The sequence below is a fragment of the Strix uralensis genome, chromosome 4 (genome assembly GCF_047716275.1).
Source record: "Strix uralensis isolate ZFMK-TIS-50842 chromosome 4, bStrUra1, whole genome shotgun sequence".
In the NCBI taxonomy this organism is placed as follows: Eukaryota; Metazoa; Chordata; class Aves; order Strigiformes; family Strigidae; genus Strix; species Strix uralensis.
The window spans coordinates 93,380,493-93,404,804 of NC_133975.1; the positions used below are offsets into that span (position 1 = coordinate 93,380,493).

Sequence of the window (24,312 nt, forward strand, 5' to 3'; positions counted from 1 at the left end):
CTCTTCCTCCCCCTTCAAAACAGAAAGAGAAAACTTTATGCTGTGAATTGTGTTAATTGGGCAACATAAATCCAAACTGTAGTGCAGCATTGCTGGGCCTAGGCACCTATTGAAGTTTAATGAGAGAAGAGCAGCTCTCTCTTGCCCTCCCCTCTTATGCTCTCCCCACATCAAACTCTTTCTTGTGGTACAGTCCTGTTCAGATGGGACTATGGGAATGCCAGGGAGAGTGTGTGCATTGGTCCAAAGTTCTCACGGGTCTGAAAGCAATATGTGGCTCCTTTAAAATAATGCAGCCAGAGTGAGGCATGGACATTCTCCCAGGCCAAAGTTAGTTGTGTAGCCAGTGTAGGAAAAAGAGAGAGAGATTCCTCTGGGTACCTGTCTGAAGTGGCTGCAAGCCCATTTGAGGCAAATCCATGCTGCAACAGAGATTTGATGGTCCATGTGCCCTGACCATACGTTTCTGGACTGATGACAGAGTCCCATGTAGGATGTTATATGGCTTTTTACTCCTTGTGTCAGGCCTGATACTTTCTTAGAACTTCAAGATGAAGTATTGTCTTACAATTACTGACTGGCTGAAGAGATGTCTCATTACATCCAGAATAGAAAATAAGAATCCTTCTCCCTGTGCCAGCCATGGTACTGGGAATAAATTGGTGCCCATCAGCTTGTACAGGATGTAATGGAGTCCCTTACACAAAAAGCCAACCTGGGAGAGCCATGATCAGAGCATAAATGGGAGTATAATTACATTGAGTGCAATAACATATACTTTAGCAGAGATGGACAAGTTAATCTGAAATGGCTCTGGAGTGAATGCCAGAAGCAAAAACTTCCTTTTGGCAGTGATGTTTCAAGAAGAAAAGCAATTCACACAGTGGAAGAAAGGTAGATTAGGACGGTAACAGGAAGAGAGCTTAAATAGAGGGTCCTGCGAGTCCAAAAATTTATTAAAACCAATACTGACTGGCTCTGAGGTCTGCTGCAATAAAATAATAAAACTTACTCTGAGGTAAAAATGCTTCATATGATGGTGTGAGACCAGCATTCATCCTTCAGTTCTGGATAATATAACATTAGTACAAGAGGTATTTTAACCTGCTGGTAATGTTTTACTGGTTTTCCCCACAAGCTCATCAATGTTTGTGTAGCATTAAGCATTAAAACTCTTTTTTTTATCAACTTCACCAGCCCTTGCTGATGCAGCACTGGAAGTCTGGGAAGAACTACTTGCTTTTGCTTTGAGAGATGGGATGAAAGGTTAGAGGGGGTGGATGGCGATTGCATGAGCAATGCAGGTCAGGTTACTGGTGGATTCCTCTTGCAAGATAAGTGAGAGCCCTCTGAAAGGTAATTATTGGAAAGCATAAATTCCTGAGATAACCTGTCCAAGAAGAAATACTGACAGGAGCAGAGGCCATGTGTTAAAGGCTAGCCATTACTCCAGGGCAATGGGCTAACCTCTCTCTCTCATTTTTTTCTGTAACCTCTCCTTGCTCACAGTTGACTCCCTCAGTTCTTTTCCTTCAGTTACTTGTCAGTCTTTTCCTGGTCCAGTTTATAGACCACTGTGATGGAGATTCTATACTAACTGGGGTGTAGACAAGTGGAGACTCAGTATGTAGCTAGTTCCGTGTCCAAATTCTTGTTTAGTCATTGTCTTTCCTTGTCACTGTCATTGTCACTGCAGTGTTCAGGTAGCTTTTAAAGGATGTCTGGAAAAAAGAAAGGTTGCTCTTGTTTCTTTAACTGATTTTTGTATAGAAGAGCTTCAGCTAGCTTTCAGGGGTGACATGGAGTCAGCTTTGCCTCTGAATGAAGAAAATTGCTGGATTGCATTTGGGGAAGGAAGTCTTGAAGAGTGAGAAAACAAATTTCAGAAGAAAAGATGGAGGAAAACTGGGAAATAAGTGCCTTCTCTCTCGCTATGGCTTTGTTATGCAAACTCTCTGTGTCTCATCTGTAATGTAGAGATAATGATATCTCCCTAGCTCCTATTTCCACTGGTTGATTGATTAATGACTGTCTCATGATCCCTAGATTACACTTTTGCGACCTACAGCTTAAACTACTGCAGTGTATTACATCCCAGAGAGAAAATGGAAGTAACGTGTTAGCTCTGGCTAGTTCCAGCTGGGAAAACATGATAAACTGACCTGAACAGGCTTGCCCATGTGTACCTGCTTCTAAGACCTCATTCTAAAAGTGCACTGGAGCATGTGCTGTCTGTCCATCTGCCATCTCTGTTCAGCAGGACATTCAAGTATCTGCCTAACTTTGAACTGAAGGGGACCTGCGCACTTGATGAAGTGCTTTGCTGACATGGGACCCTGATGCTTGGTCACAGGCAGGGTTTCATCATGAGTCTTTGAAAACTTCAGTGAACACACAGGACCAAAGATGGATCTGAGATCTACCCTAGCATGATTGGGATATGCATCAAACAACCTGGAGTCTTTAAGAATAGTGAAACTTGCCAAAGGAGTAAGTTGTTTGAGCAGAAGAGAGGATTGTGCAGTGATAATCGCAGCAACACACTTCTGCAAGCTTTGCTAATTACTAAGTGAATTACAAGACTTTTCTGTTTGCTTTAACTGTTCCACAGTAATAACCACCTCAATCTGATACTTGAGTTAAGGTGGTGCTGATAGCAGGAGGCAAGCTGGAAGAAAAACACATGCAAGGAAAGTTGTTGGTGTATAGGGGAACAACCATCAGATATTTGAGTTTCTGAAAGCTAGTTGTGGCAAGTGCTTTCTCGTGACTTTATTAGAGAGTTCCTCTTATATGCTGTGTAAGTATCTACAGAAACAAGGGTACAGATGTTTGAAACCTCACTCCTCAGAATTAAAGCAATGTGTGTATTTGCAATGATGGTTTTCTCTGCTCCCATGGGATGTGCTCCAGGTGCAGAAGATCCTGTGCCTAGACCTTTGAGTTAGTTCAAGTGTGCTCTCAATACAGGGCATTCTTTATGCTGAGGGAATTGTGACATGATGTGTTGGAAGACACAGTGCATTTGTTTCGCCTTTTCTAACTTTTACTGTTCTTTTTTGAGAAGTAATAATGATACTTCAGCAGAGGAATGCCTGTAATCTGCCCTACTTCCATTTGTGGGTACAACTGCAGGAAGGAGGTGAGAAAAGGAAATCTAATTCACAGTCCTCTTGGGAATTCCCCTATGTAGCATGAGTCAAGTATATCCCTGCTGTACGTCTGCTGAGGTCAGTACATTTATACAAGTAACAGAATGATTGTTCCTGTGTATTCAAGAGAAATAGTAACTCAAAGAAACATAACCTTAATTATCTAGGCTTAAGATGACTTTGTAGAGAACAGAAAACATGATTTCCCATTGTAAGTGTTTTGTGTGGTTAATAATTATTGACTGGGTAGAGTAGATTTTTGTGTTTTCTTACATGTGTATTCTATTTGTCATATGTATCATGACTGAGGAACTAAAAGTGCTACCCATTCAAGATTAGTAACTTTATCTTTAAAGTATTGGCTATAGCTGATTTTTTTTTCCCAAGGCTGACCTCAGAGGCAAAGTAGACTGTAATAATTATGTGGTTTTATTCTAGATCTATATAAATCTCTGCTTTGCTACTTGTGTGATCATTTTCACCTGAGCAGAATGGATTGTTTCCGGTAGCGGGATTTCCTTTGCAGCAGGAGATACAAGGTTCCTACAAAAGAAGCAAGTCAGCAGAAGAAATGTGAGCTCACTAACTCTTTCTAGTCATAGGACAGGAAGTACCTAAAATATTAATGTAATACAGTTCTGTGTGGTGGGGAAGCTTGCCTGCCATTTAGGAACATTTCTACTACTCTTCTACTTGCGTGTTTATTTCAATCACTTCTAAATTCTGCCATCTGGATTGAATGGCACTGTATATTAGTCTACTAAATAACTGCACAAGGTGCAGGGGAAATCCCAGCCTGGGAACTTCCAACAGGGCTAACAGAGGTCATTCAGACCAGGACCGTGCTGTAGAGCTTGGACAGTTGTGACTCTGACATGGCTAAAAGCATGCAAAACCCTCATGCTCTTTCCTGGCATCTCACTGCCTGTTGAGATCTGATGGAGATACATGGCTTCATGAAGGATGAGATACATAGAGACACATGAAAAGGAATGCTTTTGTCAGCTTAGCTGATGTCATTTGGGCTGATGATGTAACTGTGTTGGTAGGGGAAAACTCCTTCCATTTGTATATGCTGTGTCTCCCGAGAGGGCTGTGCTGACTGAGTGACCTAGCTGTCACCACTGATGGTGTGGACAGGCTTTTTCCCATTGCAAACAAACAAGTGTGCTACTTGAAGCTGATTTTACTGCTGATTGTACTGCTGGAGACTACCTCTGGTGACAGAAGGGGTTTTGTGAGCTCGCCCTCAGTTCCTTCAGGCAATGTCAGCTGGGTTTGCTCAAACAGATCAAATGGCCTTGCCTGAAGTAGATCAGGGAGCACTTGCACAAGTATTGCTACTGGCGGGAGGTGTGGGAGCAGTAAGCTGAAGGAGACAAACAGTGAAAAGCAGCAGGGTAGGAGGGGGTGATATTTTTAGCCAGCACAGCTAGAGCTAGGAGAGGATGTCTGTTTATGATCTGAGCATCTTTTAGTATAGGCAGTGCCTAAAGTAATGCACACAATTTATTTAGTGAGGTAAGTGTAGGGTGTTACCCATGTTCTGCAGGAGAACTGTTAAAGCTACAAAGGAAGTCGCGGCAGAGTCATTTGTAGAACTCTGGTTTGGTGGCTTCGCAGTGCCAGCTCAGGTGATAGATTATGTTTTTTACTAATCTACCTTTCTCCTGGATGTAGGATTGCAAGAGATAGGTCCACTGTGGGAAATCAGGACTGAGAGAGTTGAGTGGATAGACTTCATCTTTGGCTACATCTGGCCCCTAAGGCTATGATTGCACGAAGCCAAACAGACTTCTGTAACCCCAATCCCCAGCAACTTGAGATGCTTTTTAAAAAATATATATAAAAAAATCTCTTGGATGTTGTCATGTCCAATCTAATATTGTTGGTGAAGTTTTCATTAGTTCATTCCTTTAGTAATTGGAGAGAATTTTTGACCTTTTGGGGGAGGTTAGGACCAAGCTGAATTCTGACTGCTGTCTTCAGATACAGAAGAGGTCTAGGTTATTACCTTTCACACCTGTTGTTCATTTAATTGGATGATGCTGCATCTCTTTAAAACAGAAACCCTGGCCTGAGAAAGAATAGATGCTCTGAGATATCCCCAAGGAGTCTGCCTCTGAGATTAACCTAATTGGTCACTGTGCTGAGTCTAATAGAGATTGTATGCAATGCCTGTCTCTGGAAAAACTTTAGATAGCCTGGTGTATGGCATGGAAACTGCTGCTGTTACCTCTCCATGGAAATGGAAGAAAAGTAAGAGGAGAAGTGGGCGAATTACCACAAGCACCATACTATAATTGTTCACAGTCCAGTATATATGAATGAGGCCAAGAACTTAATCTTCTGAAATACCTCTTCTAAGCACACATCATCTTGTACCATACGCAGATACCTGTTGTATCTAGCCAACAACTCTGCATGTTAACTGTTGAGTAAGATGCATGTAGTGATCCCACTTTTTTGGCTTTGAGAGCTGGGAATGTTGCTGCAGGCCTTGTGCGAGGCCATGGGCAGCTGCAGGAAGAGGAACTCCTCCAGCTCTGGTCCTTCTTCCTGCACAAAGATGGCAGCAGCTCTTGACCCCGAAAGCCAGATTTGGCCTGCAGGCTGCGGTCAGCGAAATACCCTGATGTACCACACTCTTCTTCGCAGTATTAACTTGTGCTGCTGTTTCTTTTCTTTAAATGGAAATGCTGGCAGAGCTCTCATACTTCCACAATACTTGCGAGGATGGAGCTAATCAGATCAATTTTCCCCAAAGTGTAAGCTATGTCTACCTTTTGTCATTTTTCTTCAGAGACAGATTTTTTGCATGAGATGATACCTGTAGTTTCACGCTGGATTAAATTACAGTCTAAGACTGTTTCCAGAGTAGTGAATTTAGCTCACTCTATGAGGCCAGGTTCTCTGCTATGATTCAGCATCACACCGTGATTCAAGCAGTGAGAAGCCTGTTGATTCTGGCCACAAATAGCCAGTAGGGATTTCCAACCTACCAGGGGAAGTCTGCTGATAAATACCTGCCAAAAAGGGGATTCCTTTGCCCTTCTACACATAGGGGATGGGCTAATGCTGGGTGCTTGAATGAGGGTGCTGGAAAACCTCACACTGCTCTTTCACTGATCTAGGATTCAACCTAGACTCGTAGCTCAGGACATCTCCTTGACTGCTGTAATGTCTGGGCTGTGCCAGTGCTGACTCAGGAACTTGTCATCAGCTCTCTGATGGCTCCTAATCTCTTGCACCACATACAGTCTATGCATCTGGCACAGTACTTTTGAACAAGTGCTCGAAAGCTTGTCTATTTTGGCCCGGCTGTATGAGTTCTTCCAATGAAAGGCATTAACTCTCCTTGTAAGCCTTTCCTTTCATTTACCCTTCGATCATTGCTGCTCCAGCAATGCTGTCTCTGCTTGCAGCTGTATACTGATTTGTGGTCTGATTTGTGTACTCTGTCTACTACTGAAACAGTTCTGCTAACTTTTTTTTTTTTTTCTGACTCCCATGCTGGGGGAAGTTATACAGACCTCTTTTTGTCCATCAGATGAAATTACTCAGTATGTATAGAAATGGAATAGATGTCTTGATGACTCTGGCTCTTCTGGAGTCTAGGATAGACATGTGTTTGTGGGTCTTTACAAAGCTGCCAAGCTTATGCTAAAAACTGAAAGCCCAGAAAATTTGAGTTTTCTGTAACTCGTCTGGAAATCCTGTTTTGCCTTTGCTCATGTTCACACCCCTTACATCATTAGAAGATGTTGTGCAGGGACAGACGCAACTGACCGTTATGAGAAAACTGAATCTGCACATTCCTGCACTTTCTGACTTGCTCTTGGAGTTTGTGGTAGGATTTTGAGCAATCTGTTATGCTTCACCTAATGTCAGGAAAGCCATTCTGTATTTCTGTTGAGTCTTGGTATCCTACCTCTCTGCAGCTGCAAAGGGTGCATGATCATAGTGGTTAGGAGCTGCCTATAGACTAGAAGTTCCAGAGAGTACAGCCAAAGGAGGGGCCCAGCCAGTCCTTTATTGTTTAATCCTTAATAGTGGTCTGATACTCTTGAATATGTTATGTTTTCTTTTGCTTGGATCTTTTGATGAATTTTGTGTTAGCATCTTGCAATGTAATGTGAGGATGAGGAGAGCAGAATGCTTTATCTCTTTCAGGAAGATGCTCTGGAGCTGGGGGTCTGCTGTCTGAAAGTGCTGCAGGAGTCTGGTGATACTGGGCTCTGTTAAGCACAGGTTTCCAGTTGCATCTGCTGTTCTGAGTGTAGAAAGGAGAAGCAGCTGTTCAAGCGGTTTGAACTTAGCCCACTGTGCCCTTTGTGAAAACCAGTGGTGTTTCAGAGTGTATGAGGAAAAGGCATGAGGAGAGGCTGGGGACTACTGATCTCTTTGGCTTGTGCTGTGATAGGGTAGGTACTACAGTACTGCAACTAGCTCTGTCTTCGTTGCTTATCTAGTCTAAGGCAGAGAGTCATAGTAGACCAGCCCAGATCTGAAAAACACACATGAGCATGGCCAGTCCACTGCTTGACAAGAGAATTATGCTGGCGAGAGAGAGAGGGAGGAAGGCCCTCTTCATGATTGTGTCTATTAGATTGCCCACATTAGTTTCTGTCTTTGAATCATGAACAACGTTAGCGCATAGTTTGTAACATTTCCCACTTCCAGTCAGCCTCGCTACTAGCTCTTCTGACTTCAGCGTCTGCCAGCCATGATACCCTTGCTTCAACACTGAGAGATTTGGGAGAGTGCTGTCTTCATGAGGGGGGAAAAGATACATAAAGCTGCATGTCATCAGCGTAATGGCTGGCATTTCTGCCATGGGTATATGGGTATACTTCATCATATTCCCTCGAGGTTTTGCACAGATATTAAATAGAAGTGGTGGAAGAATTGAGCCCTGTGGCATCCTTCATGTCAAGGCTTCTGGAGAGGAGAGCAGCCGCCTGTTGGGAGTCTCCTGGGATCTACTGGAAAGGAACAACTGTAGCCAGCTCAGTGCAGGTCTCTCAGCACTTGCCAAGACATGCAGTTGGGCAAGCTGTACTCATGGTCTGCAGTGTTACAGGCAGCTGGTAGCTCAGGTAGCGTCTGCATGATTTCTTAGTCTCTGTCCATCTTTGTGAGAAGGCTTAAGACCCCACTGGTTCTTCACTTCCAGACTCTATGAATGTCTCCAAAAGGAGAATGTGAAGTATTTTCTGAAGCTGTGTTGCATCACTTGTTTCCCACCACTTCTCAGATCTTGCCCAGTTTGAAACTGGGTGGCAGTGCTGCTGAAGAACAATTTCTGATTTAAAATGTCTTTTTCAGTTATTCTCAGTGTTCCTCACAATATCAAATGATCTAAAATACAAGACTAGAGGCTATAAGTATAGTAAATGAAAACTCCATGGTCTTGAGCAGGGCAAGTCCCACATTTTTGATCATGACTGGGGACCATTGCAAACTTCATAAGGAAAAGTCTGTTGCTTTCTGTTGCATGATTAGTCATTTCTTTCTGTGCTATCAGCTTTTTACTTGCCTAGTCATGTAGTGAGCATGGTTTTAGAGGGAAATGACTAGAAAGGGGCCTGGCCTCAAGAACTGGAGACAATCTGGATTCATACTCAAGGGATCTCATGAAAATTTAAGAGCTGCGCTTAAAGAGGACTGATTCTTCGTTATACAAGTTTTCCAGGGGTGATGTGGACCTGTAATCATGGTTGAGCTTGGCTGGTTATATGTCTTCAGTGAGTGCTCTCCTTCTCTGGATCCTAACCTGAAATGTGATAGGCACTGCAGGAGGGGTGTGCTTGATTCTGCCCATTTTGTAGCTTTGGTAAAAGGTGTAGTGCACTCGAATATCTGGGACTTTGCAGGATGGACTGGAAAGTAGTGGTGGAGAGCTGCTCCGCTGCTTTCAGGGCCCATCAAGATCTCTTGTCAGCAGAGAAATGAACATCCTGAAGCAGCTGGAGTGAAGCCAGGCTCTTCTTAGTCCTTGTTGCTAATTTATGGGTTTATAAGCCAGGCCAGTTCTTGTTGTTTTTTCTTCATTTAAGGCATGCCTAGACAGAGGAGTCATGGCACTAGGTACTGTACAGAGAAATAGTAAGTCGGAGTCTGCTCAGAAATCTTATGGTCTAGTTAGATCAGGCAGGCAAAAGTTGAGAGTAGGAAAGCATTGTTCTTCGCTGCCTTTGTTATTAGCTGACCTGATTCCATGATAGAAAACCTCAGTTTCTTAACACTTAAAAGGACAGTGACCCCATGAAAGTCACAGGGTCTGATCCTCCATCCTGGTGCCAGTGACTACCTGCAAGGCTGTATAGAATTGCACCAGCCTCACGTGTCTGTCCCAGGACCCACGGGGTGGTGGTGCTTTCAGAGTGCTCACCTCCCCATTCACGCTGCGCTTCTGCTGCTCTGAGCCTGCTGCTTAGTTTCAGTCCTGCCCTTTTTCACCAAAGAAGAGCCCCGAACTCCTACTAGATATATACCTCTCTTATGCAGCCTTGCAGAGGATTATAATAGCATAGGTTGTTCTTTTCCAAGCCAGGGAGCTTTTATTAGTCAGCCAGAACTGGGTTATTTTAGTGTCCTCAGGCTGGAATGTATATGCAAAGCCTGCGCGTATGCCAGCAGTGTCACCGGCCTGCCTGTCCCAAGCATCTGGGATTTCACCTGTGGCCCTACACTGAGGGGCTGTGTGCTTTTTTTCAGTGTGCTGAGAACTTTATTCTGTATTTCCAGTGGTGCTGCTTCCAGTATGGTTTGCCTTCCTTGGCCAGCAGTGTTCATGTCTGCTCCTTGATTTTTTTTCCCCAGCATCTTTGAAATCTACACATATGCTGATGATTTTGTGTCATTAATATAAATCTAGACAAGTCTGTGTGACCTTTCACTCCTGTGTCCAACGGGAAGAATCGACCCTTGCAGTCAGTCACAGCACAGCACTGACTCATACATACTTTTCATAAAAATAATGCGGAAATTCCCCATAGTTTTTGCAGATATTTTTTCAGGAGATGAAGTGTAAGTCTTCCATAGCAACACAGCTTGGGAAAACTATGAAGCATGTAACATCAGATAATTAATCTTTCTGACATATGATACATTTTTTATTATTAATATTGTCCGTTTATTTTTTTCTCTTTGTGTATCTTGCTCCAATTCAGCCGATCTGTTTGAATTTCATTTGAGCTCATGTGCTCTCCAGTCTTATTCCCGCCCTTGTCTGTTCTCCAGCTCCATCGCAAACCTCCTGGGAGCGGGCTGGGATTTGTCCCACCTCCATGACTCCACAGTGATGAGCATACTTTCACTTTTATGCCCCAAACCATACTTTATGCTTTTCCTGCATAAGGTAAAATGTGCTGTGTTTAGATATGTGGCACCGAAAACAAAGAAAAAAAATATCTCTAAGTTTAAAGATCCTTAAAAAAAACTAACTGAAATTTGGAACAAGTCAGAGTCACTCCAGTGAAGACTAATAGTAAAACAAAACCACCCAACAGTAATTGCGAAGAAGCTCTTTTCCACTGAGATATGACTGTTATAAGGAAATACTGTTTCTTTACTTTCCTATATTTGATTACTTGTCACTTTTTAAAATTCCATTTATAATTAAAGTCAGAGCAAGTCCTCAAGGTCCCAGTATCTGAATACCTTTCCAGTGAATACTTAGGGGCTGGGGTTTTTGATCATGTTCACTGTAGTGGAGCCAAGGCAAGCTTTCTTAAAGTATGGAAGTGACTAAATGCTGCTTCTAAATTATTTTTTTCTTTAAGGCAAAAGATGCATATTTAAAATCTGTAAAATAAATACAATGAAACAGCTAGACTACAAGATTGTGTCAAGAGTGAATCTGACCCATTAACTTGGTAGCTTCTCTGCCATTAGGATCTCAAACCCCCTTTTCTCCCTCTTAGAAAAAGCTGAAATTTAATCTTATACCCTACCTAACAGTGTCCTTTAAAGCCAAATATTTAACATTCTAAGATGTATAGTGATTTTCAATCTTAGAAGAAGGTGGAAAGTGAGGTCATCTCCAGCCAGATCCTGTATCTGTGTTGCTGAGATGTGTTGTGTTTGTTAATACGGATACTTTGCGATGTGCATATTCTAATGAATGGAGTAATTTTTAGCATAAAGAAAATCTATGCAGTGGTGACAGTTTGTTGTCACACAGCTGTGCTCTTCCTTCCAGTAAACTCCTTGGAGTTAGTGAGCATCCCTGGCTTAACGTAGGGGGAATCTGAAATAGCTCTGTGGAAGCTCAAGTGTTTGTGGAAAGAGCTGTTAATCTTTGATCAACTGGAGTCTCCTTGTTACTGACTTTGATTACACAAGTGTACAACTTTAATTACAGCTTTTAATAAGCTTTCATTTCTTCCTAGTCACATTCTTTGTATAGTAGTGCAGCTTATCTTTTCTTTTCTCCTCGACTCCCCTTCCCTCCCCCCCTGACTTTTTATGGAAAAAGGGGTTTGAGGTCATTGCGGGGGACTCAGTGTCCAGAGGGATCTCACTGTACATGCTTCGCCCACGGCTCTGCCCTCTGCTTGCTTGTACAGTTCAGAGAGCTCTGTCCTTCAGCTGCCCTGCAGAGATCCCCACACCAGCTGCTGCCCAGAAGCTGCTGGTCAGCGGAGGGGGACTGGGCTGTGAGGCACCACGTTCACAGATGTTCACTGCTGCACGAAACCACTGAACAACCCTTAGAAAGTCTCCATAGCCAAAGGATGTACTGACTCCTGTGTGCAATTCCTGCTTGTGGGAGACTGCCCCCTTCTCTCCCTTGGGGACACTGAAATGAGGTGGCTGAAGTCAGAGTGGCGGAGGGCAGCAGGAAGCTGGTGGGCTCCAGCATCTAGCCACGGTGCTTGTTCCACATCCAAGGGCTCACTATGTTGGATACCCTCTGCTCATTAGAGAAATGACCTGATGGAAGCTTTGTGAGAAAACAGACTTGTAAATAATTGAGATATGACTGAAAACAAGCATAAGGAAATGCTTTTTTCACATGAATTGTATTTCAGCTGTGGAACTCATCACCCCACAACATTTTAGGTATGAAAAAGATAAATGAGTGAAGAGTTGGTTGGATAAATTCATGGAAGAAAGACTCGTCAAGGTCTCTTAAACATAATATTCCCACCACTGGGTAACCTAAGACTTGGGGAAGTGAAGTTCTGATTATCAGAAGTGAGAATGGGGAACCACAGGTGCCTCCCTCTGTATTTGCCCTGAGCGTCTGCTGTTGGCCCCTGTCAGCGAGAGGATATTGGGCCAGAACAGCCCAGGGGAAAAGAGTATGACTGACATGGAAGTCATAAGGTGCAACTGAGGAGTGACTTAAAAGATGTGAGTCAGAAAAAAGTCACAGATGGTAAAACAGAGCAATTTGCACTGATTTGACATTCAGAGGTGTGCAAAAGGAGTATACTTTTAAAATGCCAGTTGTGCCTACGAAAGAGGGTAGCAGGGAAAACTAATAGAACAGGAAAGGAAGCCTCTTTTATCTCTGTGCATGCATCCCTTCAGCTCCCTTGCTGTGCATGCTATACTCTTTTTGCACACTAATGAAGATCAGAGTCAGAGCAAGTTATGCTATATATCACTCTGCTCCTATTTTCTAATGAACTTACCCCTAATGGGTAGCTTTCCTAGCTATTCATGTCACGACTGAGTTTCACCTTGACAATAGATCAAGAATGAGGTTCAGCAGTGTGGCCCACCTACTTTGCAGTGCTCCAGTGTGACAGCTGCTTTGTGTCCTCAGGGTAACTTTACTTTGATGCTTTTCCCTGTTTAGAAGAAAATGGAGTGAGGATTTTGGTAATCTCCAGCAGGCAGAGTTTTTAAACGTTTCTCAAGGGAAGACGAAGATTCTACAGAATTTTTGAACAAATAGTTACTTATGAAATAAGTGACATTGTCTTTAGAACTGTTCCTCCCACTGGGCTCCAGAGGAAAGCAGCATTTGCCATGCTGGATCTTACCAGTCACTGTTGTAGCCTGCTGCTGTTGGTGCCTCAGGCTTGACTGGGGAAGCCTCTGGAAAGGTTATGACAAAATGTCTAGTCTGACCATTGCAGACATGGCCCTAGTTGTTAAAGGGGTGTGTTTTCATGCCTCAGAAGCACGCAATATGAGGACTATGTCCTTTGCTCTTATAGGCTCTCTGACACCAGAAATGCTGGACTGAGGTTCTTCTAAATTTGGCTGGCTTTCTGGTTGCTCAAAATATGCTGCAGGAGTTGCTGTAACATAGGATTGACATGACTGATTTGCTGAATTGGCTGGACAAACTATGGGGGAAAGAGAAACAATAGAATGAGTTCGCCGTGGTGTATATGTTGCCTGACCCAGGGTCATGGGCCAGTGTGGTTGCATCATTTGCTCATTCAGTAGCTAGGCACTACTGAAAAGATCTGTGTCCTGTTCCTGAGAGTCTGATCTTTTGGTGGCACTTTCTGCATGATCTGCTTCAGCAGCGTCTCGTGTCAGCAAGTTTTGCATGTGTTCAGGGAAAGTTTTTCTGCTTGTCCATTTTAAAACCAACCTTATGTCCCCTTTTTCCTAGTCTTGTTTGAGGGGGCAGTGCAATCTTTCTTAGTCTCTGCTCTATCTCTTTTGGCAGACTCGGGGACCAGTTCTACAAAGAAGCAATTGAGCACTGTCGCAGCTACAACTCTCGGCTGTGTGCTGAGCGAAGCGTCCGCCTTCCCTTCCTGGATTCACAAACTGGGGTAGCTCAGAACAACTGCTACATCTGGATGGAGAAGAGGCACAGGGGACCAGGTTGGTAGCTGGTTGTGTCTGTGTATGCATGTGCATGTATGAAGGGCTGGTCACTGAGCCCTCATGGGGTTTAATTAATACGAGCTCAAACCTGCTACAGGCCACACAGAAGAGAAGCTGCCTAAACCTCTGTGCCTGCAGGGGATTTCCTTTGGTAACTGCAGAGAGCTCATACTAATTATTCTCTCTCTACCCAAAGAAGAGCCTGACATGGTAGTTTCTAAGGCCACATCATTGTAGCTCTTTTAATGCTATTGATCCCAGTCTGTAGCAGAATACACTAAGCAGGACTAGAATTATCTTCAGGGTTGAGAAATGGAGGTGGGAGTTTCTCGGATGAATGCTGAAAATAAGGATTTATATTGGGAAGGGCATAAAGCTGAGGTAAAATGAAGGAGAGTCCAGTTATTGCCGTGAACGTTGTTCTGATGGTTAGAAATATACCTATAACTCCTGGTTCTGCTTTGGACAAGTTACTTGGATATCTGGAGCTGCAGTTTCCTCGGGTGCAGCAAGAAGCTGGTATATGTCCTTGCGTGGACCTTGCACAGTATATGGCTTCACTAAGGGTAAATTTTGCCTGACAAATTTGGTGGCCTTCTATGATGGGGTTACAGTGCTGGTGGGTAAGGGAAGAGCAACTGATGTCATCTACCTGGATTTATGCAAATCTTTTGACACTGTCCCACACAACATCCCTGTCTCTAGGTTGGAGACATATGGATTTGATGGATGGACCACTTGGTGGATAAGGAATTGGCTGGATGGTCGCACTCAAAGAGTTGTGGTCAATGGCTCAATGTCCGAGTGGAGAGCAGTGACGAGTGGCGTTCCTCGGGGGTTGGTGTTGAGACCAGCGCTGTTTAACGGCTTTGTTGGTGACATGGACAGTGGGATCGAATGCACCCTCAGCAAGTTTGCTGATGACCCCAAGCTGTGTGGTGTGATTGATGCACTGGAGTGAAGGGATGTGCCATCCAGAGGGACCTGGACAGGCTGGAGAGGTGGCCTGTGTGAACCTTGTGAAGTTCATCCAGGCCAAGTGCAAGGTCCTGCACATGGGTTGGTGCAATCCCAAGCACAGATACAGGCTGGGCGATGAGTGGATTGAGAACAGCCCTGAAGAGAAGGACTTGGGGGTATTGGTTGATGAGAAACTCAACATGACCTGGCAATGTGTGCTCACAGCCCAGAAAGCCAAACGTACCCTGGGCTACATCAAAAGAAGTGTGGCCAGCAGGTCGAGGGAGGTGATCTTCCTCTTCTACTCTGCTCTCGTGAGACCCCCCCCTGCAGTGCTGTGTCCAGCTCTGGGGCCCTCAACATAGGAACGACATGGACCTGCTCACGTGAGTCCAGAGGAGGCCACAAAGATGATCAGGGGCTGGAGCACCTGCCCTGTGAGGACAGGCTGAGAGAGTTGGGGGTGTTCATCCTGGAGAAGAGAAGGCTCTGGGGAGACCTTAGAGGAGCCTTTCAGTACCTAAAGGGGGCTACAGGAAAGCTGGAGGAAGACTTTTTACAAGGGAATGTGGTGACAGGACAAGGGGTAATGGCTTTAAACTGAAAGAGGGTAGATTTAGATAAGATATAAGGAAGAAATTCTTTACTATGAGGGTGGTGAGACACTGGCACAGGTTGCTCGGAGAAGCTGTGGCTGCCCCCTCCCTGGCAGTGTTCAAGGCCAGGTTGGATGGGGCTTTGAGCAACCTGGTCTAGTGGAAGGTGTCCCTGCCCATGGCAGGGGGGTTGGAACTAGATTGTCTTTAAGGTCCGTTCAAACCCAAACCATTCTATGATTCTATGATGATTCTATGATTCTTAAAGAGCTTTGGCTAATGCCTGTTCCACAGCTCAGTGAAGCTCAAGGGAAAAGAGCACTGTTATTTTTGTAGACTTTGGTCAGTCTTTCCTTTGTTAGAGTAAATCCATCTGAAATCCTTGTTTGAAAGGCAAAGGACAGTCACCAGTTCAAAGACTGGAGATACTACTCATACTGAAGTACTCTGGAACCCCAGGGGGAATTTTGCTAGGGTATGGTTCAGTATCTGACCCACCATTAGCTCAGGGAGCAGATTTTTTGACAGCACCAAACTGCGTTTCCATTTTTTTGTTTTTTTCAGTGCAGATCAGAGAATCCAGGCAGGGAGGGGGCTAGGGTGCATGGGCACCGGAAGCACGACATGCACATGTGTGCATATACACATGACAGTTTCTGTAAACCATACTGAAAAAAAGCCCCAAAACTCCAGATCTGGAATTATGGGAAGGTGCAGCCTGCTCTTACCTCCTCTACTGACCAGGTGGAGTGGAAGGAACGCATAGGATATTTCCCTCCCCTCCTGGGGCTAAGAAAGCAATTGCCATTTCTGAAGACTGCTTAGCTGAAACTTTCTCTCTTCCTTTCCTAGGATATGCTGAGGGAAGGATCCTTGTACTGCTCCTACTCCTAGAATATCCAAAGTAGATTTAGTATTGTCCTGCAGTACCATCAGAAAACTTCTAAAGTAAAATGCAGCCACTTCTGGTGCAGGAAGCAACAGGTGTTTTACCAGCTTTAAAAATACCCTGAGAATGTTTCAGCTGCCAAAACTACTGGGGTAGTCTGGGACCGCTGAATGTGGTTTACAAGCTGGGAGTTGTCTGAGGTTCTGGGCTAACCCTTCTTTTGTAGGTTGCTTCATGACCACAGTTGGGTTTTTGTTTCAGCTGAAAATTCCCCATTCCTAAGAGATTATACTTTGGCAAAACTAGCTTTCTTTTTTTTTTCCTTTTTTTTTTTTTTGCTAATCCGTTTACCCAAGGAATTTCTGTTCTTGTAGCATCTGGTTATGAGTAAGGTGCTGCTATTTTTATCCTTTTCAACGCAGTCATAAGCAGGTATACATCCACTATACCCACAAGTAATGTTTTGGCAAGACATCTGTTACAAAGATAGACACAGATAGTCTTGTATGGGTCTCGCTGGTGTCTCTGCACTTACAGAAGAAATCATCATAACAGTTGTATGGCATAACACCAGGAACCAAGAGGTCTTAATGCTTCGCCTTGCTCAGCCAGAAGCTCTCTGGACTACCTTGAGCAAATTCATTGTGCAAATCTTTCTCTCCTCACTTCTGATAGTAAACTGTTTGATCTGTGACATTCCTCCTGCAGGTCTGCAGTGGAGACTAATGGTGGAATATTCTTCACAGAGAGTCTTAAGTGAAACAAGCCTCCTGCATCTGCATTGGCCACCAAATCTGATGCCTTTGTTATTTCGGATTAGAATAATCAGTGTGAAATGAAGCAGCTCTCCTCCCCCATATTTGCTCTCCTCTTTCCTGATTTTTATTAGCCTATTTAGTGCTCCCTTGGGTGTCTTTGCGTCATCTATTTCTTGTAGTATTATGGTGGGTCAAAGCATCCCTCTACAGTTTTAGCATGCCTGTTTTCAGGCTGTATACAATGTGCTTATGTCCATACTGAAGGGCTCTGAAAATTCTCTGCCAACCACCCTGGTATCTGTCTTGTGTGCTGTGTTCACTGCCATTTACTATCCCTAACCTGAAAAACTGTAAAGACAAATGGCAAAGCTCCAGGACTTCTTTTCACTTACGGAGGGCTTGAAAAACAGAAAGAAGAGTCAGGATCTCAGCATATTAACCTGGTTTCTTGCTGTCCTCTTTGTTAAAGGAGTCAGAAAACTGCATCTCATGATAAACAGTTCAGGGTTAATTTCACACAATACTGCACATAACTCCCTCCTTCTTTTCCCCTCCTCCCCCGGCCTTTCACACCAGCTTTGAGTTATGACTCTCCTACACTAATGAGATAAACAACATAACTCACTGCAGGTTCTGCTATTTCCTCTATAAGCAAATGGTTGGAACCTTCTCTGGTTGCCCTATAAGGCACCAGAGGGAGAGACAACTGAGCCAGGACAGAAGACAGTAAGACCTGTATATGCGTTATTTCCATATGCACTGCGAGATTGACTGTGGAGGGGCTAGATTTGAAGCATTCAGAACTGACATTTTCCTTGTTGCCCCTCCTTTGTGTAAACAATCGAAGATCCACACTTCATGTGGGCCAGCACAGTGATAGATGGGGGTCAGGGTGGAGAACTGAAGGTAGCATTTGATGGGTTTGGATCAAGTGAAGGTCTGCTATGTGTTTTAAGTTCATTGGATGGCTGTGTATTAATGAGCAAGGGTACTGTGAATAGGAACAGAAAGCTTACTTCAGGGGGTGCAGAGATGGGTGTCAAATCATCCATGTCTTATTGATCTATCTGCCACCTGGAGTGGGCCATGGGTCCTCTAGGGAAGAGGCTTTCCCACCTCTGTCTTTTCAAGTATACCTGCTTCATTTCTTGTTGGGCTTTCAGCACTTTCACTGTCCTGGCTGAATCCAGAACTGGTATTTCATATGAGAGCACTCAAGAATTGAACCCACCTTAACAGCTACTCCCCCAAAACTGCAGTAGATCCTTGCTCCTCTGTGTCTGGGACAAATGCTCAAAGCTGTGGTGCTTATTTTATTCAAATGACTCCTCTGTGGATGCCTATGCAATGGAGGGCTGATTCTCTGTCCTATTGCTTTGGTCTACCAACCACCATTTCAATGTTGTGAGCAAGTTCTTACACGGGACCTGTTCTGGAAGGGTGAGGCTTCTTGCCTCCACCTCTTTAATGACTCACATCAGAGCCAGGCACAATCCACCTCATCATAATAGCAATTGTTTGCAGTGGTTAATGTTTGCAAAGTGCCATGAAGAAGTGTGTCCAAACTCTGTAGAAATGCTAGTTATTCACATTTTTATTCCCAAACCAGTCCTAAGCACCCCACTCTGAAATGTGTCCTTTTTGGGGTGGGCATAATGCCCAGCAAGGTGTGCAGCAATGAAAGCAGAATGTGAAAAGCTCCAGTTCAGTAGCATTCTGTGTCCTGGAACAGCCAGGATCCCTGCAAATACTCCATCGCTCAGCCATACCCAGGCAGTGTGCTGTACATGCTCCGTTTATCCACTAAGGCCTTGGAAGTAGGTGGAAAGTCCTGGGGTCTGAACTGGCATTCCCAACAGCTGAAATATTTCAAAGCAGGAGCTTAGGCTTCACTTGCCGAATTTGATTAGCCTGTTCCCTTGAGGTGAATAGTTTTGTTGTGTCTTTTCTCTTTTTGTTCCTCAAGTAACAGGATATTGGTTTTTTCATTATCCTCATTTGGTTCAGTGAGTCAGATTTGTTCCCAAGCTGGTACACTATCCTGGCTGCTTCAGAGGGGATGAGAGAACTCTTGGGCAATCCTGCTGCCCTTGAGCTGTCCTGCTTTACTGGTACCCCCTTGATGTTGTCCAGCTGTTCACTGTTAGTATAGTTTCAGATAGGGTAATACCACTCCTGTCCTCTCTCTTATGTGGTCTTACCTGTTTTCTAAGGGCAATGAGTCTGGAACTGCAGTCATGCTCTGTAGCCCCTTCAAGACACAGCAGAAGGGCAGAAGAGCCAAAGCAGAATTGGTGGATGGGGGAGGCAGGGGAGAGAATGAAATTCTTCCAATGTTTCTGTGTCTTGCTGGGAATTTCTGTGTGTCATGAGTATCTGGGGCAGTTGAGGATACTTTGAGGCACTTGGCAGTGTGCTAGTAGTGATGCATTCATGAAGCCGTGCTGTATTCTGAATACAAGAGAGCAAAGCGTAGCTTGAACGTCAGCTAAGGGGTGTCTGTCAGGAGAGCCAGGGCAGCTCAGAAGCCAGCGATGTCAAATGTGATTCAGTGGAGCATGCAGTAGTATAAACATGCAGTAATATAAACATCACTGCTGTATCTCCTCCTGCATTCAGGATGTTGGCATGAGGAGTTAATAACCAGAATGAAGAATCTGTCTTCCAACAAAAGTCCAAAATTATAGCAAAAATACAGAGTCCAAATAGCCAGACCTCATAGATCTTGGTTTGCTCCCATTTGGAAGACACAAATTTCCTGAGCTGCTCTGTGCATCGGGGCCTTATGATTTGCATGTTGGAACTTCATCTCTTCTCTCCCAAGGGGCTTTCTCTGTCCATGAAGGAGGCATCGCCCCTGTGACCCAGGAGAGCCTGAAATTCTATTTACCCTGGAGAAATCACAAATTATTTATGTGCAGCTTTGATTTCAGTGAGATGAGTGAAGTGTCTAAGTGAGACCTAGATTCTCTGTAGGCCTCATCCCAAGAGGTGCTGAGGAGCCTCAGGAGCACTGGATGCCTTGAGTGCATAGTTCTGCCTCATGATTTGCAGGATTGAACCCTCCAACAAGGAGACACTGGAAGGGCAAGAACAAAGACGCTAGAGATGGTACTCATGGTTTACAAACTGAAATGTGATTGTATTTATTTTTTTCCTTTAATCTTCAGGCCTGGCCCCAGGTCAGCTGTACACGTACCCAGCACGTTGCTGGCGTAAAAAGAGGCGTTTGCATCCCCCTGAGGATTCCAGACTGAAGCTGCTGGAAATTAAACCTGGTAAGTATTTCTTTGCCTCTCTTTCCTGTGGTGCAGAGCAGCTGGCATACATGCAAACCTGGCATTTAGACCTTGGACTTTATCTTTGTCCCTCTCCAACCATTTCTCTTTGCATCTTACTTGATTTGCTGTAACAATAACCACCAAACCCTCTGCACGCAACTCATCCTTTACAGAAATGTGTACAACTTGTATTGAATGCAATGGGAGTTGAATTTACCTTCCGTAGGGGTGAATCCTTGCCTCTATTAGCAAATTCATAAGGATGTAAAGGATCAATACATTACTAATTATTTTCTCAGTGTGTTATTAATACAAAATCTCACTTTGGCATCAACTGCCTAATCTTTGTGAAAAAGACCGCTCTGTGTGTAGAACAGTACGCTGGTAAGATTTTTCAAAATGGGGCTGGAGACCAGGGGTGTGACCAGATTATAAACAGCAAATAATAAAAATTAGTGAGCATATGACACACTTGTATGCCTGTATATGTACCTTAGTCCATTCTTCTTTCATTCTTGTTGTCCTTGGTACTCTTTCCCCATAATTAAACTATGTGAAGTGATGAGTCTGGATGCTGAATGAGTGACTGTAAAGCAGATGTGGAGGAGCTACAGCTGTGTCAGGTAGAGCATAGTGTTGTGCATTCTTCCCTGCAGTTAGTAATAAAGGCTTACTGTCTTTGGGGTCAGCTATTATGAGAAAGAGGGAACACACATTCTCACAGCTGTATGTGGTTTTTAAGAGGTGAGACACTGCCAGTATAAAAAGTACAGGAGAAACCCCCAAAATGTAAATTAAGAATATTTTAAAAACCTGTTTGACAGAAGAAGGTGTCTGGGAACTGAGCCATGCTCAGCAGTACTGATGGCTTTGCTTCTGTGCAGTAACTGGTGAAGAGAGAGGAAGGGGAGATAGAGACAAGTTCTAAACCCAGTAAAATCAAGGGGCAAAATTCATGTTGATTTTGGTAGAAACAGTTCTTGAAGGCTCCCTACCTTCAATATAGGAGATGTCAGCAGATAGTTGAACAAGAGGAAGAAATGCCTGTAACCATTCAGTTTGGGTTCAAACCAAGGGAAAAATCTCAGCCAGCAAATAGAACCAGACCTCACAGCAGAGCCGCTCAGAAAGGACTGGTGAAATTAGTCAGGTGCACTGACAGAAATGAGACTGGACTCTAGGAAGAGGATCATGTTGCCCATAGAAATGTCTACCTCAGACTTTGTGATGATGCAAACACTGCTGCACCTTGGTAGTTTAGTAAGGTAAAGCAGTAGTGTAGAGTTTGACTCTTCTTTGTTTGCATTATGCTTCTTTGCTGTACTCACTGAATGCCAAATTAGTGCATCCTACATGCCACAGGGCATGAAAGACAATTACCACAAAGTTATCAGATAAAGAGACCTCAGCATGTCTGTCTCTGTGTTGTTTTCCCTGCTATAAACATCTCTTCTGCATCTCGGGAGTGCTACTTTTGTTGTGTTGCCGGTGGCAGCCAAATAAGGCAAGTTACATTGCTCTGCCATTTAAATCTATTTTCCAACAAATTTCTATCTAGTGATTAACTTTCCTTATTGGTTACACCACAAAATAATTTCACTCCATCTGTGCATATCCAGAATAGACTCACTAGCCAAAAATGGGATTTTTCCCTTCTCTGATTTGAAAGTATAAAACCTATGGAAAACATTGGTTCTCCATTTAAAGGTAGCTTTTGACAATTTGAGAAAAAGGTAGTATAATTTATTTTCAACATGGATGGCAGAAATACTCCATGTTTTGGAGGCAGACACCATGGTAAAACCTAGTGCTGAACCTAGGAAACTACCTTATGTTGACCTCTTTATTCCTCAGTTAGACATTAGATGACTGTGTGGGGAAAAGATGTGGCAATTTAAGACCCCTTAAAAAGCACAGAGATGACAACTGTAGGACATCTAAAATAAATTTGGAAGAAATCTAATCTAGATCTTCCATAGTTTCACTCCACCTAGGGCTTGGATATCCTAGTCATGGCTTAGAACTGGTCTCAGCAGCTAGACAGTGCTTGTGCTCAGATAATATGCGAGTAGCTGATTTTTATACAGGAGGCTGTTGAATTGGTTGTACGTTATACAACATATGAAAGCAATGCAATTCTACAATATCGAGTAAGGGCTAGACCTTAGTTTTATTATGTTTTACATTTATTAACTGTTTAGAATACTTCTCGTAAGACTGCCACTGTAACAAACACAGAAGGGGATCTTAGCTCCAAAAGCTGCCAATCTAGCAGTCAGTGGGATTGGCACCAGGGATGTGAATACTTGCTTGGACTGCATCTGGGCTTTTGGAGTGGCTCATTACAGTGCTAAGTCGTATCCAGACGTTCAAGACTTCTACATAATTCAGGAGATACATAGACCTAGGATTTTTGTTTTGGTAAATCATCAGCTGGTCAGTAAGTAGAATCATACTATTGTCTTGCTAGCAGTTCAAGAGTATAATAAATAATTTAGTAATAATATAGTATTTAGACTTACAACCTACCTTTGCAGTGTTGGTACCTTGCAGGTTTAGGTAGTGCATGACACAACTCAGTGAGTGAGAGTTTCATATTTGGTAATACCAAAACCTAACAAAGAAAATAATCGTGCTCCAATGGTCTCCTGTTTTTTGTAAAATGCAAGTGCACTATAATGTTTTTCTTGGGGTCAGTTGCTGCTTGCTTCTTAATAGAACATGGTGCTTTTATTGTCCTGGTCTGTTGCTTTTATTTGGTTTCAAGTGGAAGTGTTTGGTTTTAAGAATAGTTGCAGCCAAAGTCATAAAGATCAGAACACTGGAGTAGGTGTTGCTGTTGCAGCCTTTAGATGTCTATTTTCCTCTGCCACTACTCAGAGTTAGGTGCATGGATTGCCCTAGTAAGGTTGTTTGATCAAGGGACTAGCAATGTTCATGTTACTACTATTTCTAATGTTCATGTTAAGACTGTCCTCCATCTCATTCAGTAGTCTATCCAATAGATGTGCGGTAGAAATAAAGTATTGCCAAAACTTACTGCTTCGGTGACAATACAGTCAATATCATTACCAGACCTTTAGGAATTACACTAAGTGTTCCTAACACTTACTTTCATATGGGCTGGTCTTCATCTTTCAGTGATATATGCATATCATCAGAACCAAGCATTATGGCTAAAGTGCAGTCTAGTTTTCACTGCTGTAATGGATACGAGCTGTTACACAAGTCACTATAGTGTAGCAGTCAAGACTCCTATGAATAGTGGTATAGATTTGAAACAAATCCCCAGTCATGGGCAATTTATTGACATGTTAATACTGTGATTGCCTAGGTACAGCATGCTAAAGTTATTAGATGTTGATACTCTCATAATATTAATGAAACTAGACTTCTGTTCAACCAAGTATGGGCAAACCTGATTCTCTGCAGAACTGGGCACTTGAGCGCAAAGCAGTGGGAGGGCTGGAAGCAGCTTGTGCTTCCACACTCACTCATCAGCTGGCTGTTCTCCTGCCCAGTAAAAGAGCAAGAGCAGAGCAGAGCTCCTGTGTATGGGAGGTCTGTGAGTCTGGGAGTGGGTGAGGGAGAGGATTGGGCTGGGCTAGGTAGCCTGTTCTTCCAGAGGAATGGGAGAAGAAAGAGAATTTCCAACTCTCCTACCACCACCTTGAACTGCAGGTGCCGAAAAGGCAAGCAGTAGGGTTCTGGCCCTCAATAATATCAGAGCAGCTGGAAAGATGAGGGTTAGAAGTGGAAGAGAGATCCCTGATTACACCCAAGGCCCCTTGAAATTTTGATTGCTCCTTGTTCTATATACTTAGTGTTTTTGTGGTACTGGGTGGTATCATGGTTCTGTGTTAGGTCAGG

The 24,312-nt window shown here is 43.6% G+C and overlaps 1 protein-coding gene across 9 annotated transcripts in view; it reads left to right on the forward strand.

Moving 5' to 3' along the window:
* The window catches only part of DPF3 (double PHD fingers 3), a 180,244-nt gene that overhangs the window by 57,678 nt on the left and 98,254 nt on the right, over window positions 1–24,312 (forward strand). For all 9 annotated transcript variants that reach the window (XR_012628869.1, XR_012628870.1, XR_012628871.1 and 6 more), the window contains exons 2-3: window positions 13,795–13,955; window positions 20,332–20,439. Coding sequence is in view for 5 of the 9 variants with exons in the window: in XM_074867955.1 (XP_074724056.1) it covers window positions 13,795–13,955; window positions 20,332–20,439 (269 nt within the window). In the remaining 4 variants the exon portion in view is untranslated. The remainder of the gene's footprint in view (window positions 1–13,794; window positions 13,956–20,331; window positions 20,440–24,312) is intronic.